Source organism: Temnothorax longispinosus, chromosome 12 (assembly GCF_030848805.1).
Source record: "Temnothorax longispinosus isolate EJ_2023e chromosome 12, Tlon_JGU_v1, whole genome shotgun sequence".
NCBI classification, from domain to species: domain Eukaryota; kingdom Metazoa; phylum Arthropoda; class Insecta; order Hymenoptera; family Formicidae; genus Temnothorax; species Temnothorax longispinosus.
The window spans coordinates 10,293,594-10,320,900 of NC_092369.1; the positions used below are offsets into that span (position 1 = coordinate 10,293,594).

The window sequence follows — 27,307 nt, forward strand, 5'->3', positions numbered from 1 at the left end:
CACGCAATTAATTGTTCGCAATTTATATTTACGTAGCGATATTTACACGGCTACAAAGATAAAGTACCGGACACAACCGTTATACGTATAAAGAACGCATTAAATCGGTAATCGAACGATTGTACGTGAGCAACTGCAATTGCGATTTTATTCCGCCCGTATAATAGGTGATCGAAAGCGCGATTCGAAAGCCGCGAGAGAGATTAATCGAGCCGATTAAACCGAGTGCGATTAAAAAAAGAGGCGGAGATAAGGTGCCAATCGATAAGGCCGAATGCAGGCGGGCCTCGGCGATCCGGAAATAAACGTGAGTGCATTAAACGGTGCCCCGATTGTTGCCACTGGCTAGCCCCCTCCCAACATAGTTGCTAACTTATCTGGCGAAATAACGGCGCCAGTTACTGTACTTATTTATACTTTGTAACATGTAGTAGCGCGCCGAAATCTCCTGCGTGTTATTTATTGTCGAGAACTGCATTGCAGTATAATTTATTGAGAAGAAAACTCGCAATTCCTGATTAATAAAAAAGTGACACCTGTTTGAATGTTGCGTGTAGTCGAAATCGTCTTCGTCGCTACGGTAATGAGCCAAGAATTAACAAAGTTGATACATCTCTCAGCAGATTGTCGCATATAATGATATAATTAAGCACCGATTAAGATATCTAGAGTTACTTGGATATCACATAAGTGTTTTTGATCAGAAACATTAATCGAACTTTTATATATTAACGATGCTCGCGTATGGACGATCAGGTAAATTAATTAATTTTTTCTTGTCTTCTTTTCTACACGTTTTATTTTCGTGGCAAAAAAGTTTGTACGAACAAATTCGAATAACGTTCGTTTCCATCTCGCACGATGAATTCTCTTTAGTATTTTCAACCATGATAAGACAATTTCAAACGTACATCTATGCTGCTTTCACGTAGTTTCTGCTCACGACACCGCGACGCAAGAATTTCTGTCCAACCGACGCGACACGACGGACAATACGCATTTGCACCGGCGGCGATGGCCAATCAAGTATTATAATTCGTCGCTCGCCCCGGAGCGGCGCATAATTTAATGCAAACAAGACCCTTAAGGATCGGCCCAGCAGCCGCTTTAAAAGTCACTGTTCACGCCTGTCACAATATTTTACGTACGAATGAACACTGGGACCTGCGGGGGTTGCCCTTTGTGTCGCCACCACGTCGCCCGTAATTTATGCCCTTTTAAATGAGATGGACCCACAATCGAGGGGGGAGGAGGCTGGCTAACCACCAAAAAAATCCACGGAAAAATCGTTGAATACGTTTGGCTTCTCCTTCTCATCCCCCCCCCGGCTCTCCGGCCCTCCGGCTCTCTGCCTCCCGAAACTTGTCGCGGGTGTAAATCACACGTGACATTGCTTTCGTTCATCTCGAGGGGTGAAGCGAGCTCGACCGAGTGAAAATTAGGACGAGAATTATGCAGTATTTCGCGCCTTGTCGGTGAGCGTCCTCGGGATCCTCGGGAACTTGCATTCAACCTTTCTCTCGAACAGGTTCTCTCGATTTTACGGGGGAGACAAGGGTTGTCGCAGCTTGACGGGGGTTGGATTACGCCGGGAAACACGCCCGGAGGTTTCGTCGTGACTTGGGGAACATTCGGGGGGAGAACTCCTTGGTTAAAAATACTCGGAATTATGATGCATTCAAGTAAACTTTTGATATCGTGGGATAGTTCGTTGCTTGGAATTTAACAAGCATGATTCTGTGAATGATTTGATCAGTCATTTACACCACGACTGACGAAAATGACGAAATCTGGAATAATTATATTCAGAATAATAAACTATTACAATAAAAATGCGTTCAGCATTTGAGGAATTATTTATTTAAGTCACACAAACAAATGTTTTTAAATTTCTTAAATTTTTTATTTAAGCGATCCAAAGGATTGAATCAAGAAAAGTGATACTTTATTATTCCGTTCTTATAAACATCTGCGTGTAACTGCGATTTCTCTCGACGTGATTGGCTCCGAGTTTGTTTGCGTTGAAAGACTACGTTCTCTGTCGTCGCAATTGACGTAACGTGAACGGGAGGCTGCGGCAATAGCAGCCCGGGTGTTATACGGGTAAAAGGGCAGGTGGATCTGAATAGGCGGTGGTTTAGTGGCAATAAACGTCCGATGTTGCGTTAACACGTAAAACATGATAGGCGAGAAATACGTCGTCCCCTGCTAGTTGTTGACCGCAACTTTTTCAGATTTTACCTTTGAGATATACCTTCTATGAATGAAAAGAATTTATCTCTTTCGAGAGCGCACTTGACCCTCCATACGACCTTAAGATTGTCGGAGCTCACTCTTGGGTATAAATCTAAGAGCTTTAAGGCGACGACACGCTGAGACCCGAGATTGAATAGGCAATCAACTGTTAAAAAAGTCATAAATCGGTAAAGAGATTTGCCGTAACCACATTCTGTTTCCGAGTTTATTCTATAATGTATCAAAGCTTTTACTCAAACATAATCCGAAGACATGATTCTCCATGTATAATATAAATTAATTAACAATGTATATCAGTGTCAGTTAATTTAAAATCAAATTTGAAACAATTCGGTTAAAAAAATAGAAGATTTTAATTAACATGACTATTGTTTTGAAAAATGCAAGAAGAATGTTACTTCTTAAGCTAATTTTTTAATTATAATTTCTAATATAATAGTAAATGATAAAAATCACACATGTATAAACTTTCAAAAAATTGTAAAAAAATTAATTTTTGGCACAATGACTTAGGCAGGTATTCACAATTCGTTTTTATATTTAAGGTCGTCTTAAGTACAGTCTTAAGATGTTATAAATGAATCACGGAGCTGTCCTCTACTTGCCGTTCGGATTCGGCGTTAAAACTGTAGGTTCCGTGTGCTTGCGTGTACAACCTGCGTGCGCACCACAAGCACATGACTTTTGGGGGAGGCCCAGGTCCGACTAGGACTGTTGCGCCATTATGAATGAATGAATGAATATTAATCATTTTTCCAATACATTCGGCCAAAAATTCGCCCTCGAAATATGGTAAGTTTGGCGCGGACGAAAGCCTGATTGTCCGCGGCATACTTACCATATTTCGAGGGCGAATTTTTGCGGAATGTATTGGAAAAATGATTAATATTCATTCATTTATTCATAATGGCGCAACAGTCCTAGTCGAACTTAGGCTTCCCCCAAAGTTATGTGCTTGTGGTGCGCACGCAGGTTGTACACAAGCACATAGAATCTACAGTTTTAACGCCGAATCCGAACGCCAAGTAGAGGGGGTTAGGCAAGGGATACTCCTGACGGGCTGCCATTCCGTCGAGGAGGAGAGACAAGCGATACAATTTTATTTATTTTGGTTCTATACCAGGACTGGATTCGAACCTGAGATCTTTGGTTTAGCAGACCAGTGCGCTGTCTGCTACGCCACGCTCGCTCTCACGTGATTAATATTAAAAAATTTACAAAATACATTGCGTGTACTTAGCGTCTTTTTTTACCTTTTTTGAAAAAGGTAATTTTGTACTGATATCACGCATTTTGTAGTGTTAAGCAGGGATCGGGAAAAGAATTTTCATTTTTTATTATTTATAATTATTCACAAAATTAGCAAATTAAATTTTTATTGAATTAGCAAATTAATAATATTCTGGAAACGATACAAGTGTCTTAAAATACTTTTTACTTTTTTATAAACAGCTTAAAGTATCAATACAATAAATAATAGTATAAAAGCTACATTTGGATGAAACGGTATAATAATTTACACATCCTACCTCTATAATTATGTTAAAATCATAATAGCGTAATAAATAAAAACGACTCATAGGAATAAATGTGATAGTATTTATGAAATAAAGTTAAGTATATGAACTATACATTTAAGAAATATTACTTTAATGATTATATTATCTTACGCGTTATTAACATTCTATACAGGCGAAGCAAATAGATGCTATGATATACAGGATACCTTTAAACAATTGTTTCATTTTCTAACATTTTTCAAATATACTGTAATATAATCGTCATATTTTTTTTACATGCAGGAATATACATTTATTACATTTTAATGTTAAACATAACGTACCATATTTGCTTTGAATAAAGCAACAGTTGAACAAGAAACTCGTAATCCAGCAATTTAATTGTACATCCCCAAGGAGACCTTGCCAACTTAATAAATTCCGCAATAATTTGACAGCCATCGCAAATTGTCTTTAAAAGAATTGATGTCTCTTATCCCAAACTCGGAAATGTTAACTTGTGTTAAAAACAGCGAAAAAAAATAACACAACTATATATCAACTTAATTATATACTCAGTGTACTGACTGTTTTGGGAAAATAGGTATGAAAACGTCATTTTCAATAACAGCCTTAATTTTATCTAAAATAGCGTTGAATAAAGTTTCCAATTGTTTGCTGGTGTCATTCAAATTAGGATATTCCTTAATCAATCGATTTATAGTTCCTACGAGACGTAATGTCTGGGACGTTGACATTGGATCCCATATTTTTTTGATAATAGCTAAAAAATATCTGTTAAATATATATAGTATTATTTATTATTTAACGTATTATATGCGCGAGAAAGTGAGAGAGTGGCAGAGAGGAAGATGAAGCATATAAATATAATTTATTATCGAACGCGTATTGATTATGAAATCTGTCATTTCCAGCGGCGAAAGCAAACATTTATTGTGGGAAGGAGAGAAAGATGGAGGGAAAAAATATATCGCAGCTGTGAACTTTTTAGATTCAATTCAATTGTCACCAAATTGGTTAACTGATTCGTTTAATTAAACGCCGATACGAGCCGCGCAATCGAGTTACGGCGAACATTACGGCTAAGGCTCGCGCGAAATAATTTCCGCGCCGCTGATGTAATGCACGCGTGTGTCGGCGGTGTATATGTCCGGTAACGAGGGTCGGAGAACACCCGAAATAAATTGTAATTACTATTGCCCCGGCTGCAGGCGCGTGCCGCGGCATGTTAGCCCTTCGTTCTTAAAGGTGCAATTAACCCTTCCAAAGTGAACGCGGCTCGTGTAACGCTCGGCATTGTAATACGCCACTTTTTTCGGATAAATATTCAAAAGCTGATGACGCTGTCCTCTTATCCTTCCTTAACGCTAAATTGATATAGCAACTTGATTGGGTCTCTTATCTTCTAATTAAAGGAGAATAATGTGCACCTTTTCCTTTGCTCTGCGAATGTTCTTGACTTCGCGTTATAAATATTAATTAAGAAAATATGTAGAACGGGATTATATGCCAGAAGAAAGTGTGATCTTATAATATAGAAAAGGAACAATTACATGTGTGTATGATTTTATTAATTAAAAAATAATGTAAAACTTTTTATTTCCACATATAGTTATCATAAAGTGAGTAAAAGAGGGTCGTATTATTAATCAGTTAACATATCCTACTCGTATGTCTTTTGGGTCTGGAATTAATTTGACTTTACAATTCAGCCTCACGTTTGTCATTTAAAATAGAAACGTCATGACTGGATAAACAACTTAACTTTATTCAAATTGGTAATAAAAGCGCATTCAGAACCATATAAGACGCGAGACAAAATTTCTGCACAAAACTTACTGGAGATAGGCAAAAAAGTAAGCCGTTTATTTCCCGCTGAGTTGTAAATATGGAGTTTAGGGGAAGCCCGGGTAAGTGTTCATAAAATTTTACTCGCGTCGATGAATTTGGCTTTTTGCACTTCATTACGACGACGGCAGCGTACGTGAAAGACAGAAAGAGAAAGAAAGAGATGCCGGCGCGACGCTCTGCATCGGATCGACTTGCAAATTGCTGGTTATCCCTTTTTTTTATTTGAATGTATATCTGAAATATTTTCGGGCGCTCGCGTACGTGGCATTCGCGCAACAGGTAACCCGTGGACCGTTATCAGAAATCACGCAACCGAAATTACACTCGCGAAAGATAGTGGAATGACGTGGAATTGGTTCTCACCGCGGGAGAGTCGCCGCGACAAGGAGACCTTCGATCAATTCGTAGAAGAGAATCGCGAATATAGATTTATTACATTTATTGTGATTATACATTTTATTATTATTTATTATTATGATACATTTATTATCATCGGTAATAAGAAAATATGCATAAAATACACGTGCTACTTTTACAATTATACATATGTACATTATAATTTTTAGATAAAGTAAAATTCAATGAAGCTTTAGTCAGATTCAAAGGCCAAGGATTAGCATGTATATTTAGGGTGTTAATTGATTTATTCAAAAACAAGACTAATCAAACATTGTACATATTCAAACTTTTCAACTTTACTCACAATTAGTCTGCATCGGTGGCGAATTACTTGAATATATAATATTTAAATAAATTAAGTGACCTATCGTGGATTGATGTGCGTGGATTGACGATTTATAATAAAAATAATGAAACATAATAAAAGTAAAAGAGTGTCAAAATGTGTTTGTTTTTTAAATTTAAAATTCAATGATTTTAATGATCGAACTATCAAGTAACACAGAAAACTCCATTCTGTATTAACGCGGCTAAACTTTATAGAGAAATTAAATCTCTCATCCATTTCATACACAGGGTTTTCCGATAAAATAATGTTGCAGGATATCGATATAACGGTACAAATTATTTCGAACGTAAAAGCTGGTCGTCATCAAGCTGCGCCGACAAAGATTTTTAATAAGCTTGCCTCGCTACATCCATAATATTCTTGCAATGATAACGGAAGAGTGTCGCTATAAATTTTAGTCGAACCATCGTGATTCTGAGACATCGTGATCGTTTATCACACGTTGCAACGGAAGTCATATAATCGCGAATTATTATTAAAAAAAAGAATAAGCACGCGTGTCCTTTCCCCTGCAAACGAATAATATCTACTCCGATAATAATTATGGAGAATTTGTTCAAATAAATTATAGAATTAAAACACTTTAATTTGTACTATATATTCACTTGTACAACACTGCAAATTCAAGTGTGTTATTTTTATATATACGCATGAACGTCCAAAAATGACACATTAGACTGAAGATCTTTTTACACGTTTCTTCAAGTGTTAAATTACGTCATTTAACACGTTTAATCGTATTATCATGTCATTTAGATGCATGCATAATTGTTACGGCAAATGAAACGTTAGTTAACGGTCGAACTTCTACTAACATAAGAAAAACAAATATCGAGACGATCGTCAATAAACAGCAATTAGTTTAGCTGAAATGTTATCTGGTAAACTCGATATATTGGTGGTGATCATAGCGCAGATAGATATGCGCTGCTCTAATGAGTCGAAGATCCGAGTTCAAATCCGACCAAATATCGTCGGTTGGCAATCCATTGAGAGTGTATCTCTAAGAAACCAGAAGGGTGGCCTCGGATTTGATAAAGGCCGAACTTCAAGAGGCCATGGCTCAATCTTGAGCTGTAGAGCCATTGAAGAAAAAGAGAAATTCAATTAATTTCTCGAAAAAGGAAAAAGGAACTTCTTTAATATGCGATGCTTATTTGTCCTTTCCTCTATCTGATAAACCATTTAACCGGAAAAGTGATTGACAAAACTAAACTGATAAGAAGAGTCATGTACCATTTCTCAAAATTCGCAATAGTTGAGTATTTAAATTAACTATAATACGTCTGAGCGAATGAGCGCACTGCAAATCCAAGTGTGTTATTTTTGCACGCATATATAAACGTCTAAAAATGACACATTTGACTGAATCTTTCTAAGCTCTTTTTACATGTTTCTTTTTACATGACGCGATTTAAAACGGCAAGAAATGTGTAAGAAGCTTCAACTAAAATAACACATTTGGATTTGCAGTGTATGTGCATCACTGGTAATAATAAAATTAATGGTATAATATCTATAGCGTATAAATAATAGCAAACAGATAAATAAGTAGCACGTAGAGAGACTGCAAGTGTTTTGTGCGAATATAAATTTCGATGGAAAGCAAGTAGAAAAGGAAATTTAATAACGGTACACCCTGAGGAAGATTCCTTTGAGCGCGATACGTCGCCATGGCTGATTTTTTTTTTATTATAACGACGCGAGATTAATGCGGCGGAAGAATCGGAGCGAGACAGCGGCGCGGTGGATGCCGCGGTAGGTAATGAAGGTAATAAATGAGGGAAGCCAGAGCGAGGAAAGGGCAGGTGCGAGCGCGTGCCCCGTGATAAGGCGGATCCTTAAAGAGCTCTACATGCATACGTATATATGCCAGCAAGAAAGGAGCGTCATACAGAGAATGGCGTGTGCCTCTTACGCACGCGTTGTGCTGGCGCGCTCTTTGTTTTACAGTTTTTACACCACTGTCGCGACTCTCATTGTACGCGCTTGTCAAAAGCTTTCCTTTTGCGAAGCAGCTTCGTCACGACGAGAGCGCCTTTTCATTTTCGATAATCACCGACTGATCTCTTTATCGCAAATTGAAACTGATCAGTACTTCCGATCAAGTTACAAGAGCCTTAATAAAGCTATAAAGTGATTACGGAATTTCACACGCTACGTCGGTATCGATATAGTTGGATTAATTACAGACAAATTCCTTATTTCTCGTGTATCTTAATTGTATTTAAAAAATGTTGGAAAGATAGAGGTTTGTAGATTTCAACTTACTTGTGGATCCCAAATCCTTTTTATTTTTTATATATTTGTTAATTAATTATTAGTTATTTTTATGTTAATTAAAAATATAAAATAAAAATTTGAATAAAATGTAATAAAATAAAATAAAAATTTAAAAGTTAATAGATTAAGTTTCTTGATTCAATTTATGGTGCGAAGAAGGAATTGAAGCTTATTGTTAGGATGAAAAGACGAAGCTTCCGTCTTCTTAGCTCTGTTCATCTGGAGCGAAAGAAAATTAATGACTGAAGGCCTCCTATCCTGTTGAGAGATAATGAGGCACATAGGTATTCCTCGAAAATTTCCTCGTAAAGTGACCAGCTTCTCAGTGCGGCAGGTATTTTAAAAGCGTTTCTCACGTTAACGTGATTGCTACCTGTATTCGAATGTGCTAATAAGACATTCCTCGGATGAAACTAAACGCCTATTCTCGGTGTTTGAAAAATCCGTGAGAAAAATGTGCTTAGAGAAATGCAGTCCCGACCAAAAGTGTGAGACAGCCTTTAGTTGTGGTAGTTCAAATTAGTCGATGATCGCAAAGTGAAAAACACGTACGATAAATGAATTCAATTATGTGACGTGCTTTAATGCAATAACGGAATATATTATAGTAAATCATGATTTGAATAATTTATTTGCAAAATTATTATATGACTTCGTATATTCTTCGTTCTCTTTTTAACTGTTCTTTTATATAAGATGCATCTTATTATATTTTTAGAAGAAAATAAGTTATTTTTATGTCATATTGTCACTTATCATCCGCAATAAAAAAGTTCTATCTTTACAAGAAGAAAGCAAAATACGCGCATCGTGCGTCGCGAATGAAGCCCGAGGACCGACAAGTGCACGCGCGATTTATTAAATTATAAAGATCGAATGCGATGCCCGCGCGAGATAACGCGACCGTGCGGTTGTGCCGTTCTGCTGCTTCTCGTTTTTTCTCACTCTTCTTTATTTCGGGGCGCGTTCTCTTTCTGGCGAGCTTTAAATGATGCAGGGCGTACGAATCCTTCTTTCGACATTTTTTAAACATTTTGATCATGTAAATACTCGAATTGCTTCAGATAATATTCCACGAACTTTTGCTCCTAATTCGAAATATTCTTGATATTCGTGAAAGTTGTTTTACATGGCTCTTGAAACTCTTGAAAATCCTGAACGTTTGAAAATGCAATTAACTGAATTTAATTTTAGGCACATTAAATGCAGCTTTGACTGTAGTGGACTTTTAAGACTTTCAAACATTTTAGGCTCTCAAAATTTCCAACGCATTTAAAACTTTAAAAATATATTCCAGGCTTTTTAATAACCTTATGACTTCAAATTATATTCGAAATAATACGAAATTTTTTTCAAATCTCGCAAGGCCAACTCTTTCAGATAGCTCCGTTTCTCCATCAATGACATGACCATTTATCTGAATGTGATCGACAAAAGAATAGTTCCGCTTTGCGATTTCACATTTTGTTTTCACGAAACAGACAGCGGAAGTGGCGTTAATTATCATCTGGCTTTTAAATCGACTTGTTCTCCGAACGGTTTAACTTGCTCATATACACGCAAATTTTGTTTTATATTTTCAGACATAAATGTGTAGTAAAAAATTAATATCTAACATTCTTAATTTTATTTTAAAATAAAATTTTTCTTAAGTTCATTAAAATAATTATTCAAATAAAGAAGGAAAAATGTATATTTAGATATAAATTATTCAAAATCTACAGGTGCAAAAGTGGTCTTTTTTTCTTCATTTTTAAATCTTAGACAGTAAAAAATAATAAGTTACATTTATACCTCAACATTTAGTCATTTCTCGAGAGACGAGAATACTTCCGACCATAAAAGATCGAGCGGTCGAGTAAAATCAATATTCAGGAGGGAGGGAGATACGTTAAACGCAAAACATTTTCGACTGTTTGTGATCAGATCGGTTGTCCAGAACTTTGCAGAAGGCACGACCGGGATTGAAATTCAACGCCTCTCCCCCGCGCGCAACCCTCCCGCTGTTCTATTACACACCCCGGACCCCCGTAGCCGCCCGCGTCGTGTGGCAATTCACGGAATCCGGTAATCCTTATAATCGTCACGGCGCGGCAGGCTTACGGCGAAATTCGCGGTTTTCACCGAGGCGCGGCATGCCCATACTAGGTGCACTAGCGCACTTGCTCGGCAGCAATAACCGAGGTTTATGCACTTCTCGGCAAAGCCGCCTTGCGGCCCTCAAACGCCCGGTGTAGATTGACGGCCGGTAATGGACAATGCGTACCCCTAATCACGCCCTTGCCCGTCACGTTCCGCGAATATCGAAGAAATTAGCCGTGGGTGATTATAGATGCCGGGCTTCCCGCCGCGAGGTACGCTCCGTACTTTAGCGGCCGTATTTATTGTTTTCCGTAATTCGCGCGGCGCAAAGTAACGATGCAGGCAAGATTTTATAGCGATCGAGCGCGGTTATAGAAAGCTTTACCAGAAACAAGCTACCGTAGTTCTTTGTGATCGAGCAGCAACGTCGAAAAGTTAACGATTTAATTGGATCAGATGATTTGTAACGTTAACAATTATCCTGTATGAGTTAATAAGCAAAGTAAAATTAATATAAAACGCTATTTTTTCCATTTTCAGAGCTGTAAATTTGCAAAAAACTGAAGATTTTTATGTAGCACAAAAATACTCAATTAAGAAACTCTATGTGTCAATTAAATTTATATCTATATATATAAAATAGAATGTATGTATGTATGTCTGTTCTTTATACACTCTTAAACTATTCGATCGAATTTTTACCAAAAGTATATAAAATAGGGGTAGAATTTTCCGGGGAATACTATAGAGTGTATAGTTTTTCGTTACCAATCTTTTTGGGAATCAGTATTGAATGAAAAATATATTGTGCAATTTTAAATATTATAATTTAATTAATAATAAATAAATATAATAAAATTTGAATAAAACTAATATAAAGGATTCTTTGCAATTGCCTGATAAGCCATTGCCTGATAAAGGAATTTTTTTCGATTAAGGATATTGAAACACAAATGGAATCGTTTGAAGAAAAACGAATCCCGGGCGAAGCCCGGGTAACCAGTTAGTATTTAATAAAAAGAGATAGGATGCGAGAAAATCTATAGTACACATTGCAAAATTATTTGCAATGATAATTTATTACGTGCGGATTTGATTTGCCAAACGTAATCAACGGTACATAAAAGTCTCACAGCCGCTTTTAATACTTATAATTTTATTCTCTTATATGTACCAAAATATGTGTATTAATAAACATGTGTATATAACAATAAGATTTAAAGTACAAAATTTGTTTAGATCTGTTAGTACAAAAAAATTGACAACAAATACATTGAAAATTAAAAGAGATATTCATATAATTATAAATTGTTTATCGAAATATACGTTAAATAAATGAGCAATAATTAAAATTATGATGCTAAACATATATATATGGATATATATTTATTCAAATTTATATTTATAAAAAAGCAGGAACATATGTACACCTGATCTTTTCTTTAATTAAATTATTATTGTACGTAAAATCGTTATTTTATTATATACTGTAGTATATCATTATACAAAAATAGTATAATTTGCGAACGCGTTAATTAAAATAAATAAAATTATTGTGTGCGGTTTTGATTTGTCAAACGTAACCAACCGTTTAGACGGTACACAGCTGTAATATTTGACATTCTAATAAACAAACTGATATGTTGTCAAACACGGGAAGATAGAATAGTTGGACATAAGGTAGTAGGAGAGGTAATATGGAAGGAGAGCGAGCAATATTGTACTCTTGATGAGATCATTTGGTGGTACAAAGATCTATTGTCGATACTTATTTGGAAAGGTTCACACAAAGTTTTACAATGGCTTGGTCGTCTGATTTGCCTCATTCTTATGCAAGACCAGGTATTTTAATTACTTAATTAGTTACAAAAGTATAACATTAAACATTTCATATTTATTTTCGTTATGTTTTCTCAAGCAAATAAAATACAGATATCGACTAATTATAACTTTATCAGCTTGTTTGAAAGGCGAAAATGTCGCGCGTATATCCAGGTCTTTAATAATTCACTTAAATAATCTAATTTTTTAAATTATGTCATTATTTCATCATAGCACTATACGGGTTTCCTTAAATGTAAAATAATTATATGTCAAACATTTCGTAATACTCTTGTAATTTTTCTATTCTAATAAAAACTTACCTACACAGATCAATTTCAATATTATATTTTAATATTATATTTTAAACTGCAATCTATCATTTCTCGTAACGTACTTATAATTATTATTCGTATATAGCATCGTTAAATATTTGAATGTATCTTAATTTTTATAAATTTATATTTATTAGATATTACTGCTGTAATTTATACTCGCTTAGAGTTATCCGTGGACTTTGATCATAAAGTTCTTAGGGGGAATGCAGTGTTGCAACTAAAAATGAAATCCATGCTGTCTAATGAAGTAGTTAGTAAACATTTTCTTTTAATTTGAATATATTTCAGTTTATCATTAATATGTAATATCAAACAATTAGGTTTTAGATAACTATGGACTTAAAATATTTAGCGTCACAGAGTTTTTTACTGGAGTAAGTCTGGAACATAACATTACAGATGGTAATAAGTTTGGCAGTAAATTTTCCATTTGTTTACCGCAACTAGTATATACTGAACGATTAAAGTGAGTAAGTATAGAATATTTTTGGAAAGTACATAGATTTTCGAAATTATTGATTCAAATATTTGATATACATATGACGATATCGTATTTTCAGATATTTTATTAAGATTGAATATGAAACAAGTCCAAATTCTCCCGCATTGTATTGGCTGACACCTGATCAAACTTCCGACGGTACACATCCCCTCTTAATATCTAACAGTAAGGTAAATTACAAATGCATAATATATTTCTTCTGTACTAATGTGCATTGCATTTATAATTCAACGTTTTCAGCTTACATATGCCAGAGCTATATTTCCCTGCCAGGATACACCATCACAAAAATCTGTATTCCATGCTGAAGTAAGAATTTAAACAAATTGCAATTATAATTTCAAACTTTTTATATTTACTGCTTTAACTAATTATAAAATGGTTTTCCTATTTAATTTTTATTGATGCTCGGTTAACATTTCTTAGATTTCTGTGCCAATGGGTTTTAACGTTATGATGGCTGGACATAGCAACATAATGCATTATGATGGAGACCGACTAATATATAAATTTAATTCCAATACAAGAATACCTTCATATGCGGTGTTTATTATAATAGGTTCACTAGCACAGGTGACAATAAGCATGGATTGTGGTACATGCACCTTGTTCGCTGAAAGAAAATATATTCAGCAAAGTATAATGGCGTTTGATAGAAATATAATTAATTACGTGCTGCTCATCGTCAACAATATCATCAACAAATATCCCTTACGTAATATATGAACCCAATTTATTGTTTCAATTTATATATTTTATAACGAAATTTCTTTGATAAGAAATTGTGTAAAGATTGTTCTTTTATTACTATTTTATTATTAATATATTCATAAAATAATGTTTTTTTGTATATAGGTATACTTAATGTATGTGTGCTTCCACCAAATATACCGGAATTCGATATGCAATGTCCTTTCGTGACATTCATGTCGGCAACTTTACTGGGTGGAAATTATTCTTTGAAAAATACAATTGTTCAAAACATCGTTGAGAGCTGGATAGGAGGACTAGTTACGATTGCAAATTTTGAACATTTGTGGTTGATTAAAAGTTTTAGTGCATTCATTTATAGGAAGATTATAAATAATATTGTGGATATAGAAATGCAAGAACTTCTAGACGTGAAAGGCATTAACGACTTGGTAAATGTGGTAAATTAATTTTGCCTGGATAAAATTGTAAAAAGAAATATATTGAATACATTGATTGATAATATTATTTTTTACTTCATATCTGCGCAAATATACTCATATGCATTTTTACAAACTTACTTCACTATTTTCTGAAACTGCATTATTATTACAGATAAATTTACACGGTCACGTCGCTTTAGTACCCGATTTGACGGATGTTTTGCCTAATAATATCATCAAGTACGTACCGTACGAAAAAGGACGTTTGCTTTTGAATTATTTAGAACTTTTCTTATGTGGACCCGAAGCTTTCCAAACATTTCTTCTATCTTATTTACGATATTGCGATAGTACATCTTCATATCTCAGTATCAGGACAGCTGACTTTAAGGAATATCTGTATTGTTGCTTTTGTCGTAATCGTCATAGAGGCCAGGTAACATGTTCTTTGTGCAAATAAATCAGAGCTTTAGCAATTTTAATTTATTAAGTAACAAATAACAACTTTTATCTTGTTGCTAGGTGTTCCACTCTGATATGGATTGGGATGAGTGGTTTTATGGACTAGGATTACCACCTACCCATTTGGGCCCCGTAAGAAGAATTGCTTGTCACCTTAAAGCGGAACAGTGGATCACAGAACAAAGAATAGAAGAGGTGTTTTCTACGGTTAGTCAATTAAGCGTTACCAATGATCTTAATAAAATAGAATTTTTAGCCTACTTGCATGCATCGCCTATGGTTCTGTCGAGGTACAAGTTACATATACTACGATATGCGGTTCTGCATGACCAGCATATCTGTGAAATACGGTAAATATGCTTATCTATATTCAGATTGTTTCGTTATTGAGCAACATAACACGCACGTATCTTGCAGGTTCCTTTGGCTACGTTTGTGCATCAAATGTAAATGGTTAGAAATGGCTAGACCCGCTTTAGAGTTTGCCTGCGAATACTGCATGCCAAAGTATGCCTGCCCAATATTCCGCGATTTGTACGAGTGGACAGTAACGCGTTACTTGGCGATTTCATGGTTTAAGGGAAAATATTTAAAAATGGTTCCTGAAACCATAAAAGCATTGGAATCCATTCTTGGAGTTAAATTGGATGATACAAACTGATCACAATAACCAATGTCCTATATACATATTTATATATAATAATTGATAGATGAGATACGTGAAAGAAGCAATACATATAAGTTTGTCACCTGATTCATACAAAGTAATTACGTTAATGAAGTAACAATTTATATTATACATATATGTATACTCTCTCATTTATACTCTATACATTTAGTTTAATTTTAATAACTGCTATTCAAAAATTTACTACAAACAAATATTTAACAGGAAAAATAAAGAAATAAATGTACTAAAAGAATATTTTAATGTTATCAGTATTTTAGAACTATAACATATTTTTAATGTAATTCTGTTTCTTTAGTGTAATTCTGTTTAGATATTTTGTGCATATATAAAGATATCAAAATAAGACTATAACAAAAATTATTTACGAGATATCTCCTACTTTAGTTTAGTGTATTTTATTATTCGAGCTTACAAAGGTAATAGAAGATATTTAAATGTATCTGTAATATTTCATTAAAATAAAAAAATATTTAATGCAAAAAAAACTTGGTGCTGCTAGATCTCGGAATATAATAAGATAATAAATGTTTTTAATATAAATCTGATCATGACACACACACCGACAAACGTATCGTAATGCTCATCATATTTATTCATTTATTTCAGCCTTTACTTTTAATCTAACAGCGCCAAGTTCTTTACATTAAATATTTTTCACAACACCTCCACGAAAAGTTCGACTTTCCATGCCTAGAGAGGAGCGAAAGTGGCCAATTTCACGCCAGGGTGAAAAATATCGTGTGCACCTCGGGTTGAAAGCTTTTTCAGACTCGTGTGATTTGCCACCCGAGCCGAAGGCGAGGGCGACAAACTTCACACTCGTCTGAAAAACGCAATTTTCTTCCCTTGGTGCACAATATACTATTTTATTTCAATTAAATATTATATACATCTAAATATCTTCTATTATCTTAGTGGGTTTAAAAATGTAAGTATAATTTTTCTTAAAACTTTTATCATATTTCTTCTTTTCATTTAGCGTAATTTTTTAATTTTAACACTTAAAGAAATATATTTTTAACATTTTTAAAATTATGAAATGTTCAACAACACTTATTATTCATCTAAACATTCTTCTTATGGAAACCAACACTATAATATGTTGCGATGCATAATTATTTTTTATTTTTGATTGGATATATTAAAACAATTTTATACAACAGTTTTTCAATATATAATAGCTTTTTATACTGGCGTATGCATTTGGCGACTTTTTAATCTCTTTTTTAAAAGAGATAATTTTCTTTTTATTTTACTTTAATTATTAAAATATGTCTATATTCACTTCTTTTTCGCGATTAGCGAACAAAGTTATTAAATAATTTGAGATTTTTGCGGAATTTGATTGAATTGCGAACGGCGGCAAGAAATCACGCGTCGGCTCAATGTCGAGTCCACGCGCCTCGTTATCCCGCGAATATATCCCAGGAAGTCGACAGGTATTACCATAAAGGAGGGGATGACACGACGTATCAATTTATGCCAACGATCGGGAAGAGTGGCAAGTGCATAAATAAGCGCGGGCTCGCTTCGTGCTACATAAGCAAACCGAAAACCGCCGCGCCGAGGAGATACCTGCCCGAGCGTCCCTTCCCTCCTACTCGATCAGACCCTGCAACGGCGCACGGTCCTCTACAGGTGTTCCCTATCGGAGTATCACTGTATACATATTTAATGCCGCGTGGATTTTGCAACACGCCTTGGATTGAAGCGCGTAATTTATTCGATGCTGCGTGCCCGCCGCTGAAAACCGCCTCGGAAGGTTCTTGCCCTTGTAGACTTCGCGAGCATCTCTGACGCGAACAATAATCACCATGGAATTATTTTGAAAAATAAAAATTTTTATTAGGTGTATGTATACATATGTGTGTACAATTAATACACAATACAATTAAAAAATTATTATTTAGAAAATTATTCTGCTTTTTATAAAATTTTATTCCGTAAAACATTATTTTTACTTTTTATAGAAAAATTCTGATTTATATATAATCTAAGAATTAATTCCTCGAATTTTTTAAAGAGCTCTCGTATTTATTATTTATATTATGTTAAACATATTTGCAGTTTGTGAAATCGGTATCAGAAATTTCGCATGTGTTATTACAATTTAATGATAAGATGTTATACAATAAGAAATCGATGGGGTCAAGGAAATCGGTGCGTGGCCACTACTTTCGAATGACGGATTGGTGAAATGTAATGCTTGACAGCCGAGAGTAAGAAAGAGAAAGAAAAAGAAAGAGAAGGAAAGAGAAATCGGTTAAATTATCGGGCATACGCCTTTTCGGTGTACAACAAATTAACGAAAATAGAGTGCTTTCGAATGAAGAGAAGGAAATTGACGACACTCGCGAAGTGAATTACGATGTGACGTTTAAAACAATATTTATCCGAGGGCCGTCGAAATGCGTATTAAGTGGAAATGAAATAGCGAAAGCGACCGGAACGAAACAAAATTAAAGAATTAATTGTTAACTAACAACAACAAGGCTGATTGTGTATCGTATTTTAACAAGGTGATGACGCAACAACACTTCGCTTCTATACGAGAAGAAATTCCGTTATAACTTAACAGATTTGCATTACTTAAGATATAAGCATTGAAGCGCAAAGATAATTTAAAAGAGATTACAAGGCAAATGGAAATTTAAAGTATTATTAATATTAAATGCTATTTAGAGAATGTTATATTATAAGCTTTTTAAATGTTTAAAAAAGCTTAATAATCCGCTAAGGTTTGATCTGTCAATTAATGCAGTCTTTGATTAAAGATACTATCGGTACTTTCGATCTTGAGCATCGTCCTGAGAAGCAGATCGTGCATCGAGTTGCAAGGATACATATTGCGATAAAAAATATTCCGCTTCATTTCAAGATACATTCGGCGAGCTACTTAAATCGCCTTACCGCCATGAAAACGCCATTGTCTCACGAGGGTGTTCGTTCTCTATCGTTCTTCTCTCCATGCCGGCGCGAAGGTGAGACGACGCGACGACTCAATTTACTCGCGCTCGTAAAAATTCTGCAGATGTCACGGGAGCATAAAGCCATGTTAATTGCACGCGGAATTAAACGACCCTGTCAAAGGCGCGCTCTAGGATCCATTAATGGCGCTCGTAATTATGTCATCTTATGTCCTTCGTTCAGCAAAATTTAAGGGAGTAAAAAAACAATGACATGGAAGAAGGAAAATGACAGAGACCGAGGTGGAGAGCAAGAAGAAACGGGGAAAGAGAACGAAGTGGGAAGAACGAAAGGTAGAGAGGGGTTGTGCGATGCTCGACGAGGACCACTGGCGAGACGGCGCGGGCGCCGCGCGGCCGGAATAATTACCTACATAAGTATACACGCGTCAGTTTAATTATCACCGGGAAGCATCCCGCTTAATTACGTGCTCTCTTTAAATTACAGACGGCAGGTGCCCTTCGCGGCGGCGGTGATGACCGTTTCCTCAAGATTTAGAAATCACCGTGATGAGAGAGCGAGTTCATTAAAAGTTTATGCGGCCGGTAAAACGCGGACGATAAATTACCTCGCCTTCATCTTTCGCGGTCGCGGATCGTCGGATCGTCGCGACTTGGAAGCTGGAATATTGAAATTGCACGCTCCGATGCGATTTATTAACGTATATTTTATGTACCTCGCACGCGAGCAAGCTGACTTCTTGTTGATTTCGCGAGAGCGAAATTAATTAGTGCGACGTTACATCAACACACCGCGTTTTATTTCGCGTGAATGACGTGTGAATTGTCTGATAGTCGGGATAAGAAGGTAATTATCGACACAGCACGTAACAAATATCCCGGTATTCCCGCTTTTAAATAAAGTTGACAAAAATATTCGGTAATTAAAGATATAACAAACGCAACGAATTAAATACGCATGATGGCTTTTATGATGTAAACCATGTTATACACATTAACAAAGTGATACACATTTTCTATAGTGTCACTTCAAAATGTAAATTGTTTTGCCTGTATGCTCGATGCAGAAGCAGTGGGTGCGTTCCACTTAACGCTCGCAAGCATCATTTCGTCCTTGTTTAACATTTGATAAACAACAAGGATGGAATAATTCACGAGCGTTGCGAGCGTTAAGTGGAACGCACCCAGTGTGTTTAAAAAATAAAAAATATACAAAATAAAAGAAAAAAAAAGCGAGACGCAGGTAGTTCCGGCTCGATTTGCTCGAAATGATTTATTATCATCACAAGAATTAATCGAGTCATTGGATTTATATTCCATGCTATATGAATAGCAATGACGACCCTTTATCAGTTTCATTAGATGACGGTGGATCTAATCTTCGTCAACATCAGACCTTTTCGCCCGACATCTTCCAAATCTGCATAAGAGAAGCGTTGTTTCGGAAAACACTTTTTATTATGTTAAGCAGAAGGCTGGACATAATATGCATTTAATCTTGAAAAGATGGTTATTATTATGAATAGAGTATATCTTTCAAAAGATAATATACTGCTAATCGTATCTCTGACTTAAAATATATAAAAAATTTTTTAAAATAATTTATTAAATTCTTGTATTTTTCTTACGAATAATATATGTTGACAAATAATTTTCAAATTAGTCTACGCTGATGGTTTATACCTTAAAACTGTTTAAACTATAATTATCGGGTACATATGTTTAAGTAATTTTATTTTTCTATTCGTAACCAATCAGTAATTTTATTTACTTGTATATATTTCTTAAAAAATTCTGTAGTTTTTGTCTCTATTTAAAAGAGGATATATATCTTCAACAAGTTTTTGCTTTGCCCAGGAGAACACCTGAAAATCTGCATTAAGCAAATACTCAAGATTCGATGTATTCTATGATTATCAGTCTTTTATGATGCTAACCATAACTTGTCGCATTCGAATCGAGTGACGGTCCACAATGAACCTCGTTAAGCATGAAAATTTCTTGCCCACAACGTCATCCTTCTCGCAGACAGTATTAGTAATAACGAAACATCCCGATTGTGTGGCCTGTCGTACATCGTGCTTAGCAGTGAATGCAGTTATCTAATGTTGGACCAGTGAAACGCAGTTTGTGTTTATGGTTCTCCCAGTTCCCCCGGAAGTGTCATCGGCCGATATTCTTCGTCGTCTGTCCGAGAGAACAAGCCGGTGTGTCAATTTGTGATCGAGCAAAGGAGTTGTACCGGCGCGGCGCGGACGTTGCGCGTGACACGAAGGGAGAAGAAAGTGGAATTCCATCAGTTCTCTTCCCAGAGTCGATACGTATCAATAAATAATTGTGTTGCATGCGTGCGCGTGTTATGAATAATTTCTAATAATGACAGATACGTGGTTTACGGAAAGTAACGTCCCCCGGGGATACCGATGTCATACGAAATTCCATATTTCCTGTAATAACAGAACGGAGCTCGACATTTCTTTTCTCTCTCTCTCTCTCTCTCTCTCTCTGTCTTTCTCGCGGGGGGATGGAATTAATCGTTCGCGTAAACCGCACACACGTATAACCGCGCGTTGCGTTTTATATTATACTTTATAAAACCCCCGACGGGACGTTCATGCTCGTGGGATGCGTTTATCGTTGGGACATATCTCGACCGCTTGCGCTGCGACACGTCCGCGTCGCAAATGTTTATCAAGCTGCCATCCCTTGCAAAATTCCTAGTATCTCACTTCTTTTCCACCGAATGATGTTAAAGTATGCAGGAATTAATTAATTGGATATATACGATGTTCGATAACTGTTCGAGGAATGCTTGCACAAAAGCGGTGCTTACGTAATTTTCATTATATTGTAAGCTCGGCGAACAGCGAATAAACCTGATATTAAACATGATTCTTTCAACAAAAAATATCAATAATGTAAAATGCAGAATTTCTGACATCTGATTAATAATATATAGACATTGCAATAAAAATTAATAGAATATTTAACAAAAAAACTGATATTTTTAATTTAAAATGTACAAATAATCTATATAATTCAGGGTTTATATTGAAAAGTGCGAATACTCAGTAAACAAAATATAGACAAATAATGCTGTCGTACACTACACGGAAAGAACGGTTTTGCTGAAGTATCTAAAAATTTAACTAGATACGAATCTGAAAATAATTTTGTTGCACCATCAAAATAATTATAGTAGGTCGCTGAAGTATATATGTTGATAAATTGCTGTAAAAAATTTTGACATTTTAGCAATTAGTTTGAGTGTTCTACATAATTATTTTGATAGTGCAACAAAATTATTTTTAGATCTGTATCTAGCTAAATTTTTAGATACTTCAGCAAAACCGTTCTTTCCATGTACATGATAATGAAATAACAATAGCCATTGCGATCGCGTTCGCTTGATCAGCTTTTAAAAGATTAGATATTCAGTATAAATTTGGGTTGTGATCTACGTGTATGTGTTCGTCATATATTAAGTGAGTCACGGCCGTTGTGATAACAATCAAGTAAATAGAAAATGTGCCAATATACGGTCAGGCTGGATTTTTCGTGTCCAATAATATTTTCCGCGTAAATTAATATATGTATTCGATTGACGGCTTTGCCACTTCAAACTTGAAATCGATCGGAGCAACTTGGATGGGACACGCGAGACATCCGCCGCGGAATCATAGAATTAATGCCACTGAAATATTTACGTCCTAGTGCTTCGTGATCGTGCCACACGGATTGGGGTTCGACCCTTCGAAACCGCCGTCTTGTACGCACACGTCCCGATTTTCCACTCGCTCGAACGCACGTAGGTCTAGAAGGCCTCCTCGGCCTCATAAAGCTAAGTAGTAATTATCGTCCGCCGACGTACGCAAATATAATTACGCGCGTTTGTTGCTAATCGCTATCGCAACCTTCGCGTTACGACGTTTGTTTCGCTATATCCTGCTTCGCTCTCGTCAGGCACGAAAACAATACAGATTGATTTATGTCAAATTGTCATATAAAACAAAAAGTTAAATGTTGTTTTCGGTTTAATTAATTGGAAAGGTAACAAACTTGATTAAAACGTATTTCCTTTTGTAGATTTTTTTCTGCTGATTGACATCAAATTGTCAAGAATAAATATTTTTTTAATTATACATTCAATGACAGTTTGTATTAAATCGTTTTTAATTATTAAAAAAATTAACCGTTATTCAATTAGCGAAAGCGATGTGCGAAAATCATTGCTCTTGAAATTCGTAGAGATGCAGCTACGTTGCTGACGAACACTTCACGCTTGCACATGTTGAATGTGCAGGCCCGTGACGTAATCGTCGGCAATAAATCAAGCTTCAGAAATAATAATTGCGTCGGTGCGTGGTCGCTATTTTGCCATAGATAATTGCGTTAATGAGAGCGTGTCAGTAGGGTTGATAGCGGCCGTTGGCGAGAAAGATATTTTCCACGGCACATAAGATACTTACGGTTAATATTACGATACGTGACAGTAGAAAATTTTTGAAATTTTAGAGATGGCACAATCTCTTTTTATTATACTTGTTATGTTTTTCTGATACGTTGTTGATTTTTGTTCTAAAATCTTTAAATTTGAAATTCTAAAAATTAGAGAAGATTCTTAAAATCTTCGTTGGTTTAGTAAATGGAAGAATAGAAGAAATATTTGCAAGATATATAATATATGTTTCAAATCAATAAATGTGTGTTTCAAATTATAAATGCACGTTTTATTATATTTTCAAAACTTATGTATAATTAAAAAAAGATATCACGATATTTGTAGTCAGTAAATCATGTTAAAAAAAATTGTTCCGGATCACATCAATGTCGAAAAGTTATGAATCGTGAATAATGAACGATTCGCGCAAATTTGAATGATTTTGTGAGTTCCTCGTGCTCGCGCTTTCGCGACTTTCAGCAACTTTACATGATGCGGTTTTTAAGTGTACATTTTATTACCATCGTAAACGTGGTGTTATCGTCGCAGTTATTAGCGTGAATTTCTCTATTACCATACATATAGATTTAGAAATCAGCACTCTCGCGCAATCTCAAAGCGTGACATGAACAGTATTGTAACCGATATAGAAGCTACTCTCATTTCTTACCATTAAATATCAGTTTCACGTTAAGTGTGATATTATCTTATAGCGTACTCAAGTATTTATACATATATCGACGTCCTATAGTGGAAATCGGTTAACAATTTTTTAAAATAAAAGCGGAAGAAAATTTAATTCTTTATAAAATATATTCTTTATTATATACAATCCTTTATTTTTTTTGTAAATATAATTAATACTGATATATTATAAATTATAATTTAAATCGGACGAAAAAGTAGAAACAAAATAAAAATAAATCTCCAAACAGGAGCGATAATTTTATAAATCTATTGGTTAAAGACGCATTAACAAGTGCGCGATTAATTACCAGTCAATAATCTTCTTTTACAAGGGATGGTTGTTCGCAGAGACTCGTCCGTTATGCATCAAGGAGTGACCTAATCGGACTACGTAAAAAAAAACTATGTGCGAATGACTCGAGCGGAAAGCGCGCTCGAGCGACGATGCGAGGGAAAAGTCGGGTTTTCGAACGTCTGCGTTATAGGGCGAGTTTACTGCCCATCCATAATTAGCGGTAATAAACTCAGAGATGTGGAAACCAGAGCAGGGAATCGGTCGATGATACCGAAATACGGTACCGGAGCATAGTAAAAAAAAAGAGAACGCGTTTATAAGCCGGACAGGATTCTCTAATATTACGATAGGTTTGACTTGATTGAGAGAGAGAGAATGTTCTCACGTACAATATTCAAAATTCTACGTAATGGAAAGAATAACAGAACTTGTATTAAAATGTTGCGTAGAGAAGCTAAAGAAAATGGAGAACAGGGACTACAGGGAGATCGCAATTATTATCTCGTGAAAGATATCGATATAATGATCTGACAGCTATATAACTTTTTTATGTTCTTTCATATAAGAAGCCAGAAGTGATCTCGATAATTTACAAACTGATGTAAGTACGATGTTGAACTACCGTGCGGAATACCAGTAGAAGAGAAGCAAGACAAGCCTCTGCTCGATTTTGATTAATTTACAATCGTGTTCGATTCTCGCGTGAAGAATTTCAATTTTAGCTCGCAAACGTGTCATCGACTAATGACTCGATTGCCGATGATTACAACTTGTGAAGCTCATAAAGAGCGCCACAAAGTTGCGGCCGATTATAAGCGATTACAACAAATTCATTTGCGGTTGATCCGCGGCTCTATTGAGTGCGAGGGGAAAAAGTTAATTGAGGACTAATGGTGGTTAATACGAACCCAGGCGTATGATGTACCGTACGTTTGCACGAGGATGAAGCGAGAAACGAAGAAAGTCGGAGATAATAGGTCTACAAAGTTAAGACAGTTACCCGTTAAAAACTGAACTTTTATTAGGCTGTTGTTAGGCGAGAATGAAATGCCGTTCGCTTATGTACATTTAGATACTTGTTGATATTACAAAAGAAAAAAATATTTAAAATTAATTTCTTCAAAATAAAGATGTCTCTCGTATGTCTTCTTTACATTTAGGCACTTACAATTAGTGTTTAACACTCCGTCGATCGTAGTTGAAAAAGTTACTCCAATAGTCGCATGTATCTCTCAGATACTAACATATTTTAATTAATTAAACGAACTTTTTATTTTCAAATAAATCCATAAATAAATTCTGATCACGGAAATGAACTGTGTAAAGTTATAATTTAAAAAAGAAATATATATAGAGGATGGAGGGAGATTCAACTAAGTTATCGTTTGACTATATCGAACTTAGGAACTGTATCTCACATATACTGTGACTGATGGAGCATTAATTGTAAATTCTACACTGAAAAAAAAATACTTAGATCCAAGAAAATATTTTTTTACATACTCTAATGGCTTATTTACTTAATATAATCACATTTATTTAGAATTAGATATTTTTACTTAATTTAAGTAAATGTCTTGTGGCATCTTGTGGCCACAAGATATTTTTACTTAATTTAAGTAAAGATATCTAATTCTAAATAAATATGTGATTATACATTAAGTAAATAAGCCATTGGTACTATGTGAAAAAATATTTTCTTGGATCTAAGTATTTTTTTTTCAGTGTAGTATATAATATTCAGGAAAATATATATTCTTAATACAATGGTGGGCAGCATGTCATTATATCGTGACATTGAAATAAAAAATATGCGAATACACGCTAAGATGAGAGCTAACTTCAGAAGAAATCATCAGCCCGTGCAGGTGAAAAAAAGGACGAAGGGCGAGCGATCGGGCGCCGTCCCACCACCCGGTAATAGATTATCGGCGATCGTTCCTCGCCGCAGGAAGAAACCGTCGAAGAAAGGAGGCGGCTTTGTGAGGTAGATGAGGTAGATGGCGGAAACAAAAAATAAATTGATTATCCGTATCCAGCAGGATAATTTGTTTTCGCCTTTTCGCTCAAGATAGGGCTATCTCTGATCAATATTATCTGAAAACATCGCTATACAAACAGCGACTTAAAAAAACAGATAAACGTTCTTAAGTCGTTAATTCATTAGTTTTTTTCTACCGTCCATACGATCGGCATGACGAAGCACAGCGACGTGTTAAAATATGGACAAGTATCGTTTCATGGCTTTAAGAAATATCTGATGTTTTTTTTTTATTGGTAAAACACAAAAAACTTGTAATTGTTCTACTTCCAAGATAATAAAAACACGGTGCGCTGGGATATATTTGTAAGATGATAATTTACTTCGAGAAGATTCATTCGGTTAAGGGTACGTTCAAACCGGTTGGTGCTCCCTGCTTTCATTCTCGAATTCCCGTTTATACGTGTGAGGTCATTCGGATGTAGCAAGGCCGCGTCGTTTATTTTGGCCCGTAAATCTGTTGACTTTACGGTTTCTTAAATTACTGAAGATGTCTTCAACGTTCAGCAGTATAAGATGAATAAGATGAGAATTTAAAGGGCTGTGCATTGAAGGATAGTACCTGTAATAATAATGAAAGAACCATTTCAGTTAACCACTTATTACATACCACACACTGATAAAACACCATAATATTAAGACATCAAGATACTAATTAAATAATACTAAAACCATGCTAATAATAATATGAATTACTTATATGAGAATCGTCTGTAAACAATGATCTAAAAAAATCGATAGATATATAATCATTGACAGTACATATTATGTTACTCCCTTCTAATTTTAATTATTACTGTTCTTTATGATATACACGTTTTACAACAACAATGATAATAACATTGCAGAAAAAATTTGATTTTTTAAAGGCTCAAATCAAAATTTTTTTTTTAAACTTAAACCGAGATCTATTAAAGATTTCTCAAAGTGGTGGAGATGATAATTAAGGATGCAACAGAGGTTGCACGTTAACTGAAAAATTTCCTGACATGCAAATGCAACACGCGCCTCACGTAGCACGCGCGCGAGCACCGCTCGAGACCGCGCATCGCCGACTCGCGCAGGTGAATCGGGGAAGCGAACAGAGTTCGCTCTTTCCCGGCGAGGATGGCGGCTTATCGTGCCGATCGTATAAATTGCCGCATTCCGATAGAAATCGGGCAGTGTGGCCCGATTATCTCGCGCTCGTCCTCTCTCTTTCTCTCTCCCTTCCTCCATTATCTCGCGAA

The 27,307-nt window shown here is 35.3% G+C and overlaps 1 protein-coding gene and 1 long non-coding RNA gene across 3 annotated transcripts in view; both read left to right on the plus strand.

Moving 5' to 3' along the window:
* The window catches only part of LOC139823204 (leukotriene A-4 hydrolase-like), a 37,755-nt gene extending 21,855 nt beyond the window's left edge, over window positions 1–15,900 (plus strand). The window contains exons 2-8 of the mRNA XM_071795595.1: window positions 13,460–13,571; window positions 13,642–13,710; window positions 13,828–14,116; window positions 14,257–14,543; window positions 14,707–14,970; window positions 15,057–15,346; window positions 15,414–15,900. Coding sequence (XP_071651696.1) covers window positions 13,460–13,571; window positions 13,642–13,710; window positions 13,828–14,116; window positions 14,257–14,543; window positions 14,707–14,970; window positions 15,057–15,346; window positions 15,414–15,657 — 1,555 coding nt within the window. The 3' untranslated portion in view covers window positions 15,658–15,900. The remainder of the gene's footprint in view (window positions 1–13,459; window positions 13,572–13,641; window positions 13,711–13,827; window positions 14,117–14,256; window positions 14,544–14,706; window positions 14,971–15,056; window positions 15,347–15,413) is intronic.
* LOC139823003 (uncharacterized) overlaps window positions 1–27,307 on the plus strand; it is a 146,210-nt gene that overhangs the window by 25,092 nt on the left and 93,811 nt on the right. The gene's annotated exons all lie outside the window — the stretch shown is intronic.